At 42.8% G+C, this 18,096-nt stretch overlaps 1 protein-coding gene across 1 annotated transcript in view; it reads right to left on the bottom strand.

Moving 5' to 3' along the window:
* Positions 1-4,169: 4,169 nt before the first annotated feature.
* The window catches only part of rph3aa (rabphilin 3A homolog (mouse), a), a 53,677-nt gene continuing 39,750 nt past the window's right edge, over positions 4,170-18,096 (bottom strand). Inside the window, exons 5-16 of the mRNA XM_033647768.2 lie at positions 17,278-17,440; positions 16,770-16,943; positions 16,445-16,651; positions 16,138-16,217; positions 12,961-13,035; positions 12,754-12,863; positions 12,472-12,598; positions 10,916-10,969; positions 9,696-9,847; positions 7,727-7,808; positions 7,537-7,633; positions 4,170-5,195 (exon numbers count right to left, since the gene is read on the bottom strand). Coding sequence (XP_033503659.1) covers positions 5,062-5,195; positions 7,537-7,633; positions 7,727-7,808; positions 9,696-9,847; positions 10,916-10,969; positions 12,472-12,598; positions 12,754-12,863; positions 12,961-13,035; positions 16,138-16,217; positions 16,445-16,651; positions 16,770-16,943; positions 17,278-17,440 — 1,455 coding nt within the window. The 3' untranslated portion in view covers positions 4,170-5,061. The remainder of the gene's footprint in view (positions 5,196-7,536; positions 7,634-7,726; positions 7,809-9,695; positions 9,848-10,915; positions 10,970-12,471; positions 12,599-12,753; positions 12,864-12,960; positions 13,036-16,137; positions 16,218-16,444; positions 16,652-16,769; positions 16,944-17,277; positions 17,441-18,096) is intronic.

The following is an 18,096-nucleotide window of genomic DNA, read 5'->3' as shown; positions in this document are numbered from 1 at the left end:
ACCATGGTGTGTGTGTGTGTGACCATGGCAACAGTAACCATGGTGTGTGTGTGTGTGACCATGGCAACAGTAACCATGGTGTGTCCGTGTGCACGTGCACGTGCACGAGCATGTAATGTGTGGACTGGGTGGCCTGGGTGGATGTATGACTCCCAGCCTGAATTTTTGTCCCAGTCCGGCCCTGGCAGAATGTGAGATGGATTGGCAGTTTGGTGCGGCCTCTGCAGTGATATGGGTGCTCTGTCAGATGGACGTGGTGAACAGGGAGCTGAGACCAAAGGGGAAGCTTTTGCAGTAGTGACTGAAAAAATGACATCGCAGATACAATCGGCTGAAATGAGTTTCTGACACTGTCAGAATTTTATCCCAGGCTGTCTTTGATGACAAGAATGTGAGAGCGGCCATCTTTGAACCTCTGACGGTGTGATGTAGGACCACTGTTTTAGAACCACAACCAAAGATATCGCCACGTTTCTTTCACGTAGGTCGTCTTCTGTCTGTAGCAGCCCAAAATCACACATTGCATACTACGCTTAAGAGGCACAATGAGACACCCAGGGATCCTCTTCAGCTCAATTTCTTACTCAGTCACAGAGTTGATGCCGGGGAGCCCAGGGTTCAGCTGTAGGCATGCAGGAAAGGGTCCACACCTGCAGTCAATCCACTTTATACAGTCTCATCAAGCTAGTCTCCTCCTCCTTCCTGCTCTTCCTTCTTCCTCTGACCTGCTCCTCCTCCAGGCCTGCTCGTTACAACATCTGCCTTTCAAATAGGATTTTCATATTTGACTTTTGTCAGGAGCATCAGGGAGCGGTATTAACTCCTCCTCCAGGATGGCAGTCAGTTTGCACTTATAATTTCTACCTTTAATCACGACCCGTGACACATTAACTTGCAACTTGGGCTGAACTTGGCTCTGACCTGTTGAGGCATGGACTCAGGACCTCTGGGATCGTCCAATGGTGTCTGACACTGGGGAGTTCACAGCAGATTCTTTGAGTGCTGTTGGTCATGAGGTGGGGCACCAGCACGTCCCACAGAGGCTAGATTAGATAGAGATCTGGGGAATTTGGAGGCCAGGTTGATGCCTTGAGCTCTTTGTCACTTTCCCCAGGCCATTGTGGCATGGCATGGTGCATCGGCCTGCTGGAGGGGCACTGCCATGGGGGAGTGCTGTTGCCATGGGGGGTACTTGATCTGCAATGGTGTTTAGGTGGGCAGTGCATGTAAAGTGGTACCTACATGAAGACCAGGACCAAAGGTTTCCCAGCAGAACATTGCACTGTAATGAAATGATCAGTGTTAATCACTTCACCTGTCAGTGGGTAGAACTTGTTAATGTAGATTTACTGAATTTGTTTGAGAATAAAGATGATATTCATCGCTTCTGTTTTTTATCTGTTTATTTTTATATCAGAAACTACTTACTACTTACTTTCATTGCTCTGTAAATGAATGTTGAAGACGTTTCTTCAGATAGATGCTTCCTCCCTGAAGGTAAACATCATACCTTTATGATGTGTTGCCTTCACTGACAGTAAGGCGTGGGTGACAGTAAACACGGGGAGGAAACATAAAGGTCGTTTATCAGATTTGAAGCCAGGAGGATTTTGCTCCTTGAAAGGGCAGCTGCACCAACTTTACAAATGATAGTTCACAGATGTTGTGGAGTTGTACTGCTCACGTGAAGGAAGTTAAAGCCCAAAGTGTCTCCAGAGGGAGCCGCACAAAGTCTGATACAGTCCTCATGTAATGAGGTGCAAACATGTAGACTCTCAACCTGCTGCACGTTCAAAAGTAGGTTATTTCTGTTGTGCTTTATGTAGGTTGTAGAGTTAAGTCAGACCAGCTGCACATTTGTCTTGTCACGTATAAATCTTTCCCGTCAGTCCTCTCTTCTGATTTATCTTGCTACTGATAGGAAGAGAACAACCCTTGATTCCAAGAACATTGGCACGCTGTGTAGAAAGTAAATAAAAACAGAACATAATGATTTGCAAATCCTTTGTGACCTACATTCAACTGCAAGATGGGACTTTAATTGTTTAAACTGATAAACTTTTTCCTAAATATACACTCAGTTTGAGTTTGATGCCTTCAACAGGTTCCAATAGAGTTTGGACAGGGACATGTTTACCAACTTGTTACATCACCTTTTCTTTTGTCGGCACTCAGTAAGTGTTTGGTAACTGCAGACGTTATCTGCTGAAGTTTTGAAAGTGAACAGTTTTTAAATTTTTGCTTGATAAACAACTTCAGTTGCTCAACAGTCCAGGGTCACCACTGTTGTATTTTGCACTTTTTAAATGGGAGACAGGTCTTGACCAACGGGTTCTCATTCCCAGGTTGTCAAATACTGAGGCTTTGTCACGCCCCTCTGTGTCTCAGCAACACACAAGGCACCCTTTAGCATCTCTATGTGATGCACAGCTGAAAAACACTGTGTTTAATATGAAACAGTTGCAGTTAGGTTTAGGCAACAAAACTACTTGGCTAGGTTTAGAACAAAGATCATGTTGTGGCTTAAGATAACTGACATCAGTGCACAATGACCACACTTAAATAGCATAATATGACACTGACTTTTGGTTTCACAAACTTTAGTCTCATGGATGAAAGTCTGGTTTTGTTTGACTCATCCACCTACAGTTTTTCCCGCCCTGCATGGACTCTCTCATTCTTTATTCAATTCCCAATTCTATTTCCACAGATAGGTTTACGTTGGAGTTTTTTGAAAGCGCTGTGCACCTCATAAAAGCAAAACAATGGTCTTTTGCTAGACATTTTTTCCTTATGTATACAACATGCTAACATTATTAGCACAAGCCTAAGACATTTTGCATTACTCAAATTAGCCTAGTGGCTAGCGTGTTTTCCTTTGCGAAGCCAGGATCAACAGCAACATTTAACAAAGGTTATGTCCCAAAATTTGGCTCCTTACAAGTCACAAGGTTCCGTGACAACAGTTCACTTATACTAGATATGTTTTCCAAACAAATACAACATGCTAACATTATTAGCACAAGCCTAAGACATCTTGCATTACTCAAACTAGCCTAGTGGCTAGTGTACTTTCCTCTGCTCATACAAAGCCAGGAACAACAGCGACATTTAACGAAGCTAACGTTACAAAATTCTGCTCTTTATAACTCACAAGGTTCACTGACACAACAGGTGTTTTATACTAGACATGTTTTCCCCACATATACAACATGCTAGCATTATTAGCATAAGCCTATGACATTTCCTATTGCATAAATTAGCCTAGTGGCTAATGGACTTTCCCTCTATTCATAAGAAGCCAGGGTGAATCAAACTTAAAATGTTATTTTTGTGGAGGCTTTATTGTCTTCACCATTTAATGTTTCTTATCTGTGAAACTGAAGTAAATAAATGTTTCCTCTGAGGGAAATGGTTTCAGCCTACAAAAATAAACAGGGTCTATGTAGCTGCGACGTCTGGCAAGATGCACATCAGTCTACATTGTAGGCTGCAGGGTAGAATACACGTCTATGCACACCAAAGGTACAGTGTCGATTAAACACAGAAGTATTAAAAGAGATTTTTACTCTTAAGAGGTTTTTTTCTGGTTAACTAAAGGTTAAATAAATAAATAAAATCCCACTTCAAGTGAACATTGTAGGTAAACCTTAAGAAGAACACTAAGGGGTGTTTTGTTCAACTGATTTTATTTTAGAGTATCCTTATCTCTGAGTTTAAGGACAATCTTAACCTAAGGTGTTTCATGCAACTGGCCACAGGAGTTTTTTTTAACATTCCACAACTTTCCCGGTCTCTTCTCTCTTGTGTCAGTTTGAACATTAAATATTTTGTCTTTGTTCTGAATTCATCTGAATATAGGTCAGAAAAATATTTGCATATCATTGCATTCTGTTCATATTTTTTCCACAGCTTCCCAACTTTTTAGGAACCAGGTTGCAGACTACACGTTTGTCTCAGCTTAGGATTCAAGGACAGACTCTTCAGAGTGTAACGAGTCTGTAAACTTTTACCCACTTGGACTGAAGACAAGTTTTATCAAGAGAAGTCAAAGTTCACAGAATTTTCAGCTGCGTGTCTGTGTGAGCTGATTGGTTCAAACCTCGCCTGATTCAGACAAAGTTTTCTGCCACATGTCACGGTGCATATCAAAGAAGCACAGGAGCACAGGAAGTGCCAAGTGTCTTTATTAGCCACGTGTCTGCTACAGTATGACATGCATCAATATGAACACAGAGCAAAATATTCATCATGTCGCTCAAGACACTTGTGCAGATCTCATTTATGTTCATCTATTAAATATATCTCTGGAGGAATATTTTGTGGATTTTCTGGACGTGTGATAACATGGTTGCATGACTGAGTTTGTTCTTCATCATAAAACATCATGCAGAAGCATTTTGGGCATTTGGATTTCTCCAACAGAGAGCTCACACATGCACAGGTGAAGGTGCTGATAATGAGACCAACAAAAGCAAATGCATTTCACATCAACAACAAAAAAAAAGTGAGTTTGTTCACATCATTTTTGGAGCCAAAAATGTTTAAATGTCCCATTTAATATTTAATATATGCATGTTCCACAGTAACACAAGTGGTGCGAATGTTATGGTGACGCAAGCACTCGGAACAACATGGTCACATAGAACAGCTGATAACACATGATCCTATATGACAGAAGCACAGATCAACACGAGGACAACAGGTCAGAGACAGAGCAGTGGGATTCCCCTTTGTTGGGTCTAAGGTTGGAGGCTTGATCGCAGGGGTCTTATCTTCTCTGTGCAATCATTACTGCATGTTAGGTAAGGTTTATTAATTATATGATGCAGTTTATGATCTGATAACAGCAGAAATGGTTTTGTTTAGAGGCTGCTTCATATTAAAAAGAGTCCCGAGGTCAACATCCATGTTGGTCACCTGAAAACTGTTGGAAATGTAGCCTGCACTTTGGGGACATAAAGCAAGAGGATAATATCCGTCTACCTGTGCTCACTAAAGACAATATTCTACAAGGAGAATGATAGAGAAAGAAACTACACAGAACAGGTGGAGGACGATTTAATCCTCAAACTGAGCAGTGTTGTCGTTTAGCAGAACATGCCAGCGCTCGATCTTCTTGTCTTTGTTCTTCAGGCATTCGTACCAGTGCTTCAAACACTCTCCTTTAGCCTGGATGCCCAGCTGACATCCTCCTGAAGGCGGAGACAGAAGGGAGCATTAATGTGTAAACAGGACAAACCTGTGTCTATCTCCAGCTGCCTACTTGTGTCCAGATTTGGTTACTGCATATGTCACTGATGCTAATAGTTCAAAGGGCCCCACGCATGGTAATTATGACCACACTTTTGCTAGCTCCTTGCTTGCTTGTCATGTTAGCAGTCTAGTTATTACAGGTGGAGGCATTAGCACACTGTCACCAAAACAAGCTGCAGTGATCAACATAGCCTTGCATGGCATTCTCATGCCGTGTGTGTATGTATACCTATGAAAACGTATGCACCAGAATTCATATACAACCCACTTAATCAGGAAGGCTGCAATCATGTGATCAGCGCTGATGGAAGTTAAGACGGAAGTAGTATAAAGAGCAAAAGTCCATGTAAGGAGGTAGGATAAGGTGGTGGATGGGTCAAACAAATACAGAACTTTCCCCTGGGAAACCAGTGTTCATGTCCTGTGTTAAACCAAATGAGTTATTTTAAGGTATGTTGTCACCATGTTTTTATTCCTAAACCTAATCTACGTATATGTACTCTCTTAAAATCTAACTAACAAAACTTTACTTTCTGAAACCTAACCTACCGGTACAAAACTTAACGTGAAGTACGTAACATTACAACGCCTAACCATGTTGCTTTTCCGACATGACTTTACTTTCCTACACCTAACCTACATAGATTTTTTTTGCTCAACCTAACTTACCTCATTTTACTTTCTAAACCTAAACTATGTAACTTTACTTTTTAAAACCTAAACTACATAACATTACTTTCCTAAACCTTTCATCGCCCTAACTTTCGTTTGTGTCCTGCTGCGTTTCCTTTTGACACTGCCGAGTGCCATTTAACTATAACGGCGATAGGCCCTGTATCATGCCGACGTTAAAGGAGACTTTTTCATCAGTGTCTGATGCCGCAAGTCACTGCCCCAGTGCCGGATTTCGATGACTTTGAAGTGACACCAGGTTGCCTAAACCCTAACCTACGTAACTTTACTTTCTAAACCCTAGCCTACGTAACTTTACTTTCTAAAACCCTAGCCTACGTAACTTTACTTTCTAAACCCTAACCTACGTAACTTTACTTTCTAAACCCTAGCCTACGTAACTTTACTTTCTAAACTCTAACCTACATAACTTTACTTTCTAAACCCTAACCTACGTAACTTTACTTTCTAAACCCTAGCCTACGTAACTTTACTTTCTAAACCCTAACCTACGTAACTTTACTTTCTAAACCCTAACCTACGTAACTTTACTTTCTAAACCCTAGCCTACGTAACTTTACTTTCTAAACTCTAATCTACATAACTTTACTTTCTAAAACCTACTTTACTTTCCTAAACCTAACACACACAACTTTACATTAAGTACCTAACATGACAACGCCCAACCATGTTTCTTTCCCTAATGTAACCTGCCTAACTTTACTTTCCTAAACCTAACTTGTGTATATATATATATATACTTTTCTAAAAATAACCTACGTTACTTTACTTTCCTAAACCTAATCTAGATAACTTAAGTTTAGTACGTGACATGACAAAGCCCAACCATGTTTCTTTCCCTAAACATTACCTACATAACTTACTTACTTAAATACTTTTATAAACCTAACCTACGTAACTTTAAGTAAGTTAATAACATGACAACATGTATTTTTGTTAGATATCATACAAACTGTTGTATCAGGATACTTTGAGTCCTTGTCAGGGATGCATCAGGACAGTAACAGACACTACCGTGCACACTACAAAAGAAATGTGCTCAAATCCGTCCCAGACCACCTTTGTCACTGTCCACTTGTGATACTATCACCAAAGACACATGTTAATACCAGGTATAAACACAGCTTAAGAGTCTTTATATATGCTAGCAGATCTAAGAGGCTGTATTTAAGCTAATGTCAACTGCTAACATATTGATGTTCAGCAGGTTTGTTTTCCATGTTCGCCATTTTAGTTTACCGTGTCAGTGTGCTGACATTTTCTAACAGCATCGAGTAGGCTTACAACCGAGGTTAACAGAAGTGTCATTAGTTTTGCTGGTGTTTCATCATAAACCAAAGATAAAAAGTCAGATGATCATCAAAGTTATGAAAATTCATCCTGGGGGGGATGTGAAGTTTTTTTTTTTTTTTTTTACAAAATTTCAAGGCATTCCATTCAGTAGCTGTTGAGATATTTCAGTCTGGACCAAAGTGGCGGACCAACTGACCAGCAGACATTTTCATCCCCAGAGCCCCCAGCATGGCTAAAAATGTCAAATAGGATGAATGATGAATGTTCTGCAAGATAATATCCACACTGACTTACCAATGAAATCATTAGATTTCCCCATGTCGTAGTCCCAGACAGAGATGTCGAGGGTTTTCTTGGCTAGCTCACCGTGTTTTATTTCATAACCAAACTCCTGCAACACAGTAAAGAAACATGAAATGTTATTACGTAATGGTTAAGTTCACAGTATGTGCAGACAGACAGCAGCAGTTCAGACAGAACTGACCTCGTTAAACTCTGGATTCAGAGTCTTCTTTTTTATCTGTGTCTTGTTTTTAGCTTTCTTCCCCATATCTGGCTTCAGACATCTGCAGCACAAGAGAAACATCATTGTTTTATTATTAATTAATTCAACACATGTATCACTGAGCTGAGAATTAAATGAGAAGATTGACACCACTCTCAGATTTGTCCATTGAACATTAGGCTACAGCCAGGAGACAGTTAGCTTAGCTTAGCATTAACACTGGGATACAGCTAGCTCTGCTCTGTCTAAAGCAGTGGTACTCAGATCATTCACGTCTTTAACTTAAGTAAAATTAGAAATGGCCTACTGTAGTAAAACTACTCTGTTACAAGTAAAAGTCTTGTACTGAAAGTACAATTACCTCAGAATTGTACTCAAATACAGTAAATGTACTCTGATACATTCCACCATGGGTCGACAGGTAAAACGAGAATTACCGCCACATGGTTGTACGCCTCCACACACCAGTGGAGCTCTGACAGTCTCCATCCATGTCAGTGAAAACATGGATGCTTCACACACAGAAGATCTATACAATCAGCACAGTTTCAAGATTAGAGTCACCAATTCAGTATCTGACCAAATGTCTCCCCTTCTGTTCCTGAGATATGACGTTAAAACGTGATGATGTCACAGTCAAGCTGACCTTTGACCTTCATTATTTTATCCTGTTAGACATTTGTGTCAAGTTTGGTCATAATAAGCAAATGAATTCTTGAGTTATGGCCAAAAACATATTTTGTGAGGTCACACTGACCTTGACCTTTGACCATTAAATTCTAATTAGTTCATCATTGAGTCCACATGAACCTCAGTGTCTCATTTGAAAAAAATCCATAAAGGTGATCTTGAGATATTGTGTTCACAAGAATGGGACAGATGAGGTCACCATGACCTTGACCTCTGACCACTAAATTCTAATCCATTCATTGTTAAATCTAAGGGGATATTTGTGTCAAATCTGAAGAAATTCCCTCACAAAAATGAGATGGTTGCAAGGTCATAGTAACTTTGACCTTTGACCACCAAAATGTAATTAGTTCTTCATAAGGTCCTGGTTAGAATTCAGTAAGTGGATGTTTGTGTCAAGTTTGAAAAAAAAAAATCATCAGGGTGATCTTGTGTTCACAAGAATGAGGCAGATGAGGTCACCATGACATTGACCTTTGACCACTAAATTCTAATCAGTTCATTGTGAAATCTAAGTGGATATTTGTGTCATATTTGAAGAAATTAACCTCACAAAAATGAGATGGATGCAAGGTCACAGTGACCTTGACCTTTGACCACCAAAATCTCATCAGTTCATCACTTAGTCCTAGTGAAAAATGAGTAAGTGGATGTTTGTGTCAAATTTTTAAAAAAAAATCCTTCAGGGTGATCTTGAGATATTGTGTTCACAAGAATGAGGCAGACAGGGTCACAGTGACCTTGACCTTTGACTAATGACCACCAAAATCAAATTCGTTCATTAGTAAGTCCAAGTGGATGTTGAAATTCCCTCTAGTCGTTCTTGAGATATAGTGTACATGAGAATGGGACGGATAGATAGAGTCACAGCTATCGCAGCCGTGGAGTCATGAATAATAGCCAACAGTAATTTGCTTTTTATAACTTTTTGTTTTGTATGGATGAAACAAACGTGCATTTTCAACGGAGTTTAGGACACAATGGGACATGTAATCAGGGGACAGAGAAAAGGTGCGGGCTTCGTGTTCAAAGCGGAGGTCAAGCACAGAAAGGATGCTGCTAAACTCTGTCATATTGACTTCGTTAAACGCCATGGTAACATCAAGAGAATTGTGAAGGATGGTGGAAGGTAAGCTAGCAGTTTCCTGTTTCCAGTCTTTATGCTAAGCTAAGCTAACTGGCTGCTGGCTGTAGCTTCATATTTCCTGTACAGACATGAGAGGCTATTTCTTTAACCATGTTCAGGTCAGGTACATACACTTTGACGAATGGGTCAGAGTATCCGTTGGAGTCCATGGCAGCCAGGTGAGCACAGCGGACGACGCCCACGATCAGACGACCCTGCTGACTGTTGTACAACAGTGACACCAGGATACGACCCCTCTCCTCTGAATCCTCACCTTCGTTCAGCTGCACACACACATGCACACACACAGAAATATATACAGTATATACACAAGTAATAGAGAGCACAAAGTAACAGGACTTCATTTCAGAGATCTGAATGCTTCTTTGCCTTCTGCACATATCTGAAGGGATTATACAGTGATTATCATAATATCTACTAATGGAGGATAATGTATGTGCTTAAGTACAAATTATCTCCATCTATAGTATTATGCAATAAGCTTAACTCCATTTACATTGACATTTTGTACATTACACTGACAAAAAGACAGAAAAAACATATTAGTCCGCCTTTAAACACTGTCTGGCTTCCCTCTGCAGTCTGGCTCTAATGAAGATGCTTTTTCTTTAATGAGTCATGAACATGGACGGATTACTGAGCAGGCCTAATGGGCACAGGCCCAGGGGCCTAAAGTGCCAGAGGCACCGTGGCACTCACCTGCAAAATGTCACTAAAATGAACACGAATCGACCAGGAAGAGACTCAAAATGACTTTAGAGAGAAATGTAAGGACTACAAATAGGTCAAGGGAACTACAAATTTAGAAAAAAACAACAGTAATTTCCTAATACAGCTGGTATCTGCTGGAAACCAAAACAATACAGGCACTCTCTTTTCCCCAAATATGAAATCTGGAATCATCACCTTGTGAAAGTCACTGGTACTGTTTTCATACACTGCTGTGTCACTGCAAAGTGAGTTCCCATCATGAGCGACTTTATGAATGTAAGCTGAGAGCGGAAACAGTGAATATTTTAATGATATTGATGAAGAAATCTAATGTGGGTCGATCACGTCCGGCTGAGACCCAATCTGCTTAATAAGGTCAGTATCAGATACAGCTGTGGCACAGACGATGAGCCATACCAGGCTTTGGACACACACACACAGTATGCTGTTTTTGCTCTTTTTGTGGGTTTATTGACCATGAGAAAAATGTAGATTATCACCAGCTGTTCTCTCTTCACACTTTTACTCTCATATCTACACAAATTGAATTCTCTGAATACAGCAGAAAGGTCCAACACTATCCAACACACAGTTCTTTGAGATCCATGTGAGGGTCTTACATCATCCTCATAGAGCGCCATACCCCGAGCGGGTCCTCCCACAGCCTTCTTCACCTATAAAGACAGTAAACCAGTGGTTAGCATCATCATCATCATCTTCATCATCACCACTAGCTCTGTTTTCATTACTCTCTCTCTGTACACACTAACAGCTCATTTCCACCAGATCTGGTGATAGAGAGACATTTCCTCTGGAGAGCAGGGGAACCAGTCACGCAGCAGTCATGGTGGGAGTGTTCTTGTGAGTTTGGAGAAGAGGTTGGGGCGCATTCACCTGTCTGTATTTGCATAAAGTAGACTAGATTTACGTGAATGAGTCCGTTGAGCTCAATGCACCTGGCTTTGGACACTTGGACCGCGCTGTCAAACTTGTTGATGTCACTCTAAAGTAAAATAAGATTAAGCGTGGCACTGCCAGTTTCTCAGCGTAAGATCAGTCAGGAAAACTTTCTTAATGCTATACCCATTCACAGTTCCCTCTCTATCCCACTTCCTCCAATCAAACTTTGCCACAGTCTCCTTCAGTCAGTTTTGTTGCTGCTGCCAAACTTTAAATCTTTTCTCCTCTCTGCTCCTGTCAGGCAGAATTATCGCGCTCTCTTCACCTCCAGTCACCTTATCTAGAGCCCACTCCTCTTCACATTCTGATCCTCAGCTCCCTCTTCACCTCATCTCATCATCACCACCAGCATCTAGACTGGGGAGGTTTGCTAATCCAGTGGTTCCCAACTGGTGGTTCGTGAGTCCACTCTGAATGGACCACAAGTGACTCACAAATGTGTCAAGTTTGTAAGAAACACACTTTATTTTCAAATACGGTGAATTTCCAGCGCCGTTTCCAGAACAGACAGCTACTTGACAGAGACAGCAAACGAGCTCGACAACACGGCCAAACACAAGTGAGTAAATATATTAAACTGTGAGGACCTTGGACTAATGACTAAGGAAGGGTCTGGACCCTGTGGCTGAACCAGTTGGGAACCACTGCCCTAATCTACTGCGTCTTTACCACCTCCTGGAAGAGATGACATCACAATGGGGTCTGTTCACAGTTCTCATCTTTATGTGCACATTTCTTTCAGAACGAGTCTCTCCTGATTGAAATTATTTTGGTGGATTGTTTTGACGGAATAACAAAGTTTGTGAGCAGGCCGCAGAGAACCAGGGACTGCCCAGCGAGCAACACATTAATCCAATCAAGTGCATCCCATGAAAGTTAACGTCACCAGTGGGAGGCCCATCAAGCAGCCTGTTAAGTGAAGCAGTGTGTCTCCAACTCCCTCACTAGATCTGCTGGAAATTAACTGCATTTGATTCAAAACAACTTAGAGACAATAAAACGGTGATGTAGCAGAGAAACAGTTTGGGATGTACACTCACTTCTTGCTTCCTCTTTGTATGTTAAATTTGAGGCTAACACCAGCTTAGTTTAGCTTAGCTTAGCGTAAAGACAGGAAACAAGGGGAAACAACGCAGCTAGATTACACCAAGTCCCCCTAAATACTCCACACTGAACCTTTAACAGTCTGAGATGTGAGTGTCGTCCTCGGGCTCACCGGGATCACTCGCTCTAAACAAACATTGAAGGTCTTCTTCTGGTCAAACTTCAGTTTCTTCAGAGCGACTCGCGTCTCTCCGATGAATTCATTGTGTCCAAACTTGTCCTCATCGCTCACAGAAAGCCTGAAGACACATAGTGTAGAGTACATTTACTCGAGTACTGACGTACAAATCTGAGTATTTCCTTCTCATGCTACTTTCTACAGTCTACTCCTCTACATCTCAGAGGTAAATACTGTACTTTGACTTGGTAGGAGGAAGATTAAGGTTGCTCTTACCGGAGGGTTTTGCGTGACATTTCATCGTCAGTGATGCCGTGATACACCAGAGTCTCGTTCCACACTGGATTCAGAGTGGCTTTAAGTGTTTTGGTGCGAAGCTTGTTGGACTGAGAAAAGACAACGACATAAAAAACTGATAACTACATCAGAGCTGCACAGCTTATTTTAAATCAACACCTTTTAGTTACATTAACATTACTCTACCTTACTGGCTCCAGGTAAGAGGTGCAGCTTCACATATGGGTCAGCGAGTCCGTTTGAGTCCATCGGCTTCAGACCCTGAGACACACACGATTAAAACAAGTTATCCACTCTAATACAGTCACAACAATGGTGACGCAGTAGGCTACATCAGATCCTGTGATGTAAGCACAAGTTTAACTGAAGCTCAGCGTCAGTTCAATCAGGAAGACGCCAACATTTTAAATCTGCTCTCTCCTCTGCTGCTGTCAGCCGTCATTTCAGGCAGAATTGTCGCACCCTCCTCCACCTCGTTCACCTCCAGCCATCACAGAGTCCAGGACGAGCTCACCAAAACCTCCTCTTCACATCCAGATCATCAACACTCTCTTCATCTCATCTCATCCTCATCACCTCTACCACCGCCAGTCTCTACAACCTGAGGAGGGTTCCCTTTTTTTTTTTTTTTTTTACAATGGATTCATCCAGGCATCCATTTTCTAACCGCTTATCCTCTTGAGGGTCATGGGGGGCTGGAGCCTATCCCAGCTGGGTGAGAGGCAGGGTTCACTCTGGACAGGTCACCAGACTATCACAGGGCTGACACATAGAGACAGACAACCACTCACACTCACATTCACACCTACGGACAATTTAGAGTCACCAATTAGGGGCCGATTATACGACAATGATTTCAGTACAAACGGAAAAGTCTGTCCTTTGCATTTTAAAAAACTTCTGCGTTTATATGACGACGTTATTGAAACGATCCCGTTCACACAGAGCCGCAAAATCTACTGGAAACGCTGTAGTATGCACGCCAGGCCAATGGGTGGCAGTGTAAATTTGCAAAGCAACCCCACGGCATGACGACATGCGCCTGCGCTGAAGCGCCTTCCTCTACAACGCGGTGATTACAAACCAAAACAAAGAAGACACAATGGTGAAAGCACGCACGGATAACTTTGTCTGGATGGACGACGAGGTGGAGTTGCTGCAGTAACAGATCTACACTTCACTTCAAATCAACAGGGTGAGCAGCACAAACAGAGCTCGCCATTGTTGTTGTGACGGTCGACATGCCTCGTGACTGGAACCGCTATGCGCATGTGCGAAAAGTCTCCATTTTCTGAGGAACTGCATATTGCAAGTTTACATGACAACGGAGACGCTGCCGTTTCCAAAAAGTTGCACTCTGGAACCCGTTTTCAAAACACTGCATTTTCAGGCACCCAAAACGCCGCTGTCGTGTAAACGATCGGCCAAAACGCAACTAAAGTTTACTGTTTTCAGTTGAAATCGTTGTCGTATAAACGGGGCCTTAACCTGCGTGTCTTTGGACTGTGGGAGGAAGCTGGAGCACCCGGAGGAAACCATGGATTCATCACCTTCCTTAAATATATACCATCTCAGTGAGGTCTAATCGCCTAAGACTTTTCATATTTTTCTTTTACTCCTGTGCACAAGTAATAAATATTCTTTTCACTAAAAAGTGGAGTCTCTCCTCAAGTGAACTAACTTGGTTGTAACTGGCCAGTGAGTCATTAGCTTCCAGGTGCACACTGAATGACAGGTACACAGAGAGGGCTGGTACAAAGACAGACTTTAACACACTGATCAGGAGCAGCACTCCTAAATTTAGTGTTTTCCAATAAATCATGGGACCTACAGTTCATTTTTTTGACTGCCTGCTCCCACCAAATTAAAATCTGCCCACACTCAGTAGATTTGTGTCTGCAAGCAGCTCTCTAGGGCGTTGTATACAACATTTTCAGGCTGGCGTAGAAGTGCATGCCCAAAAGAAAAGTCCACATTTCTGGTCGGAAGGAGAAACACACCTACTTTTAAACTTTCTAAAAGACTTGGACATTAACAAGTTTTTGGATATATACAAATATTAAAGCGTTGACTTTTGCAAGACAGAGGGAAGCTGTGTTCACACAGTTCAACAAGTCCCCTGCTTGTTGTCGTTAATCTTAGTATGCAAGGCTGCATGTAATATATATTTTCATTAGCCATGTAAAAATTCAGCCATTCATTCTTCATGACTGGGTTGATGGAACCTATCCCAGCTGACACTGGGTGAGAGGCAGGGTTCACCCTGGACAGGTCACCAGACTATCATAGGGCTGATACATAAGCCCTTTTTAAACAGGAGTTGTGCAAATTTGCAGGAAAGTCCAATCAGTGTTTTTTCAGCATTGGCAGTATAAAAACAAAATCGGGGAGTGCAGCAAAATGCCGCCTACCTACTTTTGTTTATACAGAATGTGTCTTTTTCGGGGCAATGGGGGGCGTGAGCAAGTAACAAAACGTGTAGCTCAGCGTGTGACGTAAACAGTGACGTGGGAGGGAAGCCACGGCTGGTCAGTCCTTCGGTGATTCTCTCATAAGTCGGCCCGTTCTTCACCGTCCCCGTCATCTGACGGTTAATGGCCTCTTCGTTTGCGAGGACAAGGAGGGCGCGCAATTCCTTGTCTCCCCAGTTGCTCATCTTTACAGTGTCTGTCAGGTTTGTGTTTCCCTCTTGCTACTAGCTGCTCGCTAATTCCTGCTATCAGCTGTTTCCTGTTTATCCACCGCCAGTGGCTCGCACGTGTGGCGTCATCAACAGCTCCTCCTGTTGTGGAAGGCCGCCTTGGTCTGTTTAAACTAAAAGGGTTCCACCAATCAGATCAACTCGCCAATCCGCCTCTGTGTGTCTAAACGCTCGCAGCTTGCCAGCAAAGCGGCGCAACATTCGCCGAAAATCTGGCAGTGTAAAAGGAGCTACAGAGACAGACAACCATTCACACTCACATTCACACCTACGGACAATTTAGAGTCACCAATTAACCTGCATGTCTTTAGACTGTGGGAGGAAGCTGGAGAAAACTTCACACAGAGGGGCTCCCCCACCCTGGGTTCGAACCAGGAGCCCTCTTGCTTTGAGGTGACATTGCTAACCACTGCACCACCGTGTCACCCCCATGTAAACATCTAATTAGGAATAATAAGAAAAAGGGCAAAAACCTAAATATCTTGTGCCACATAAACGTCACTGGCTGCAAAGGTTTCTAGAAATCTAATTTACCCTTACTGGATAAACCTTGTTTTGTCCTGTCTTGTCTAATCCTGTGACATCCTGCCTTGTCTTTTCTTGTCTTGTCACATCTTGTCTCATCTCGTTTCATCTTGTGTCATGTGTGTAAACACGTTTACCTTGGCTTTAACGATGCAGCAGTGCAGGGTGTGGTTCTCCTGCTCATAGAGGAGACTGAACTCCAGACATCCCAGAGTGGCTGCAGGAATAAAAACACAGGAACATGTTAGAGGAACTTATTTCCCTGGAAGGCAAATAAACATTGATTTGTGACTCTTCATCGCTCATCTGGGAACTTCTCTCACAGCTGCAGGAAGATTTATTTTACTCAAAGTGATAAAAATTAGTGGAACATCTGGGGCTGGTTAAGACAGCGTCACGTTCTGTGACATAGAGGTTTGGTTTGAGAGGTAAAACCAGTCTTACTGGCGTCATCTGAGTCGTAGTCGTTGTCCTCAACCTCTGTCCGATCAGGTGGAGGTCGTGAGGGGGCGGGGTTGTTGACCGGTGGGTTAACAGGTGGATTCACTCTGGTCGCAGGAACATGTGATGAGATGGAGCTGGAGACAACAGCTTGTCTTTTTAGCTCCACAGCTGGAGGGGCCGCAGTTGCTTCCACATCTGCAGCAGGAGCTGGTGACATTAACATCAGAGATTAATCAAGTCTGAAACATCTTTTTATATGATGCTATTAATGTCTTGAACGCAGCCCGGCTCCTGTTTATTCTTAGAAGGAGCAGCGGTGTTTTACCTGAGGAGGGGGCGACCTGCTGTGCGTTTGCTCGAGGTGGTTTGGAGGCTAACACATGTCTCTCAGTCTTCATTACAGCTGCTGGACAGGACTGACTCTCATTATAGCTGTCAGCTGTTGTTGTTGCTGTCTGCTCCCATTGTTCTGATCCACGTGATGGCTGCTGCTGTGGTTCTGAGGAGACAAAATAAGAATATCACTGCCACCACAACAGACACTATCAGTGCTGCTGCTAGCACAGCAGCGGTGGAAGACGTACTCAGAACTTTTAGTAAACGCAGATATACCACAGTGTAAAAATACTCCAGCGTTCAAAATCTTAAAGATGCACTCTGCAAATTTTCCGAAAAAATAATGTCTAGACTCATACAGCAGTAATCCCTCTCAACCATCACGTCTGACCCACTCTCAGTGAATCTGGTGTTGGCTTTTACTTTCATGTTGCTGGCGAAAGTGTACAAACAGTAACTGAAAATCCTGCACCCTTATCTCTGTCTGTATAAACTACCATGTTCCTGAGGATGTGTTGTAGGGTCCTGTGATCCATTGTAGCCTCCTGCACCAGAACTGTCCTCAGTGCTGGACTGTCGAGGTCTGGACAGAGGGAGGGGGGGCGGCAGACCCTGGTGGACTCTTCCCTTGAAGAACCAAGCTCCTGAGCGCTTCTGTACCTGCAGAGACACACACGGGGCTCAGGTCAAAAGGTGAAACGAGGCGAAATTAGTAACTACTATAGGCCCGTTTCCACTGAAGAAGTTCCTGGTACTATTTGGGGGGCAGGAACTTTACAGGAACGTCATCTCGCTCGGTCCTCTCCACCGCCGTGTCTCCACTGAGAGGGCGGAGTAGGAGGAAGGTTCCTGTAAAGTTACGGGCTCTGGATGTGACGTAATCGTTGTGCGACCATTTTGACTGGGGCGACGCAGCAAAGAAACAAAGAAGAACAACAACAAAGAAGAAGAAGCAGAAGTACGAAGAAGAAAGCAGACATAAGAAAGACGATAATCAACATGGAAGGAGCTGAGGTGGTTGCTGGGTTTCTGGCGTGTCTCTTCATTTACATGGCGGTGGAAGCTATGAACGAGCTAACCCTCGTCTGCTGAGTTTTTTTTTAAAATGCCGGCTATTTTGTCGCTTTCTGTTGACGTCACGTCCCGCCTTGAGTATATCCAATCAGCACCAAGTAAACCCCAAGCCCCAGCCAGGAGTTTTTCAGGGCTGTTCTGAGTACCTACTCCGAGGCAGGGACTTGTTTAGCCCCTGTAAAAGTTCCAGAACTCTGTCCTTCGGGGGTGGTTCCTGCGGTGGAGACACGCACCAACGGCCC

This window comes from Epinephelus lanceolatus, chromosome 19, assembly GCF_041903045.1.
Source record: "Epinephelus lanceolatus isolate andai-2023 chromosome 19, ASM4190304v1, whole genome shotgun sequence".
NCBI lineage: Eukaryota > Metazoa > Chordata > Actinopteri > Perciformes > Serranidae > Epinephelus > Epinephelus lanceolatus.
This window is presented reverse-complemented; position numbering and strand designations above follow the sequence as displayed.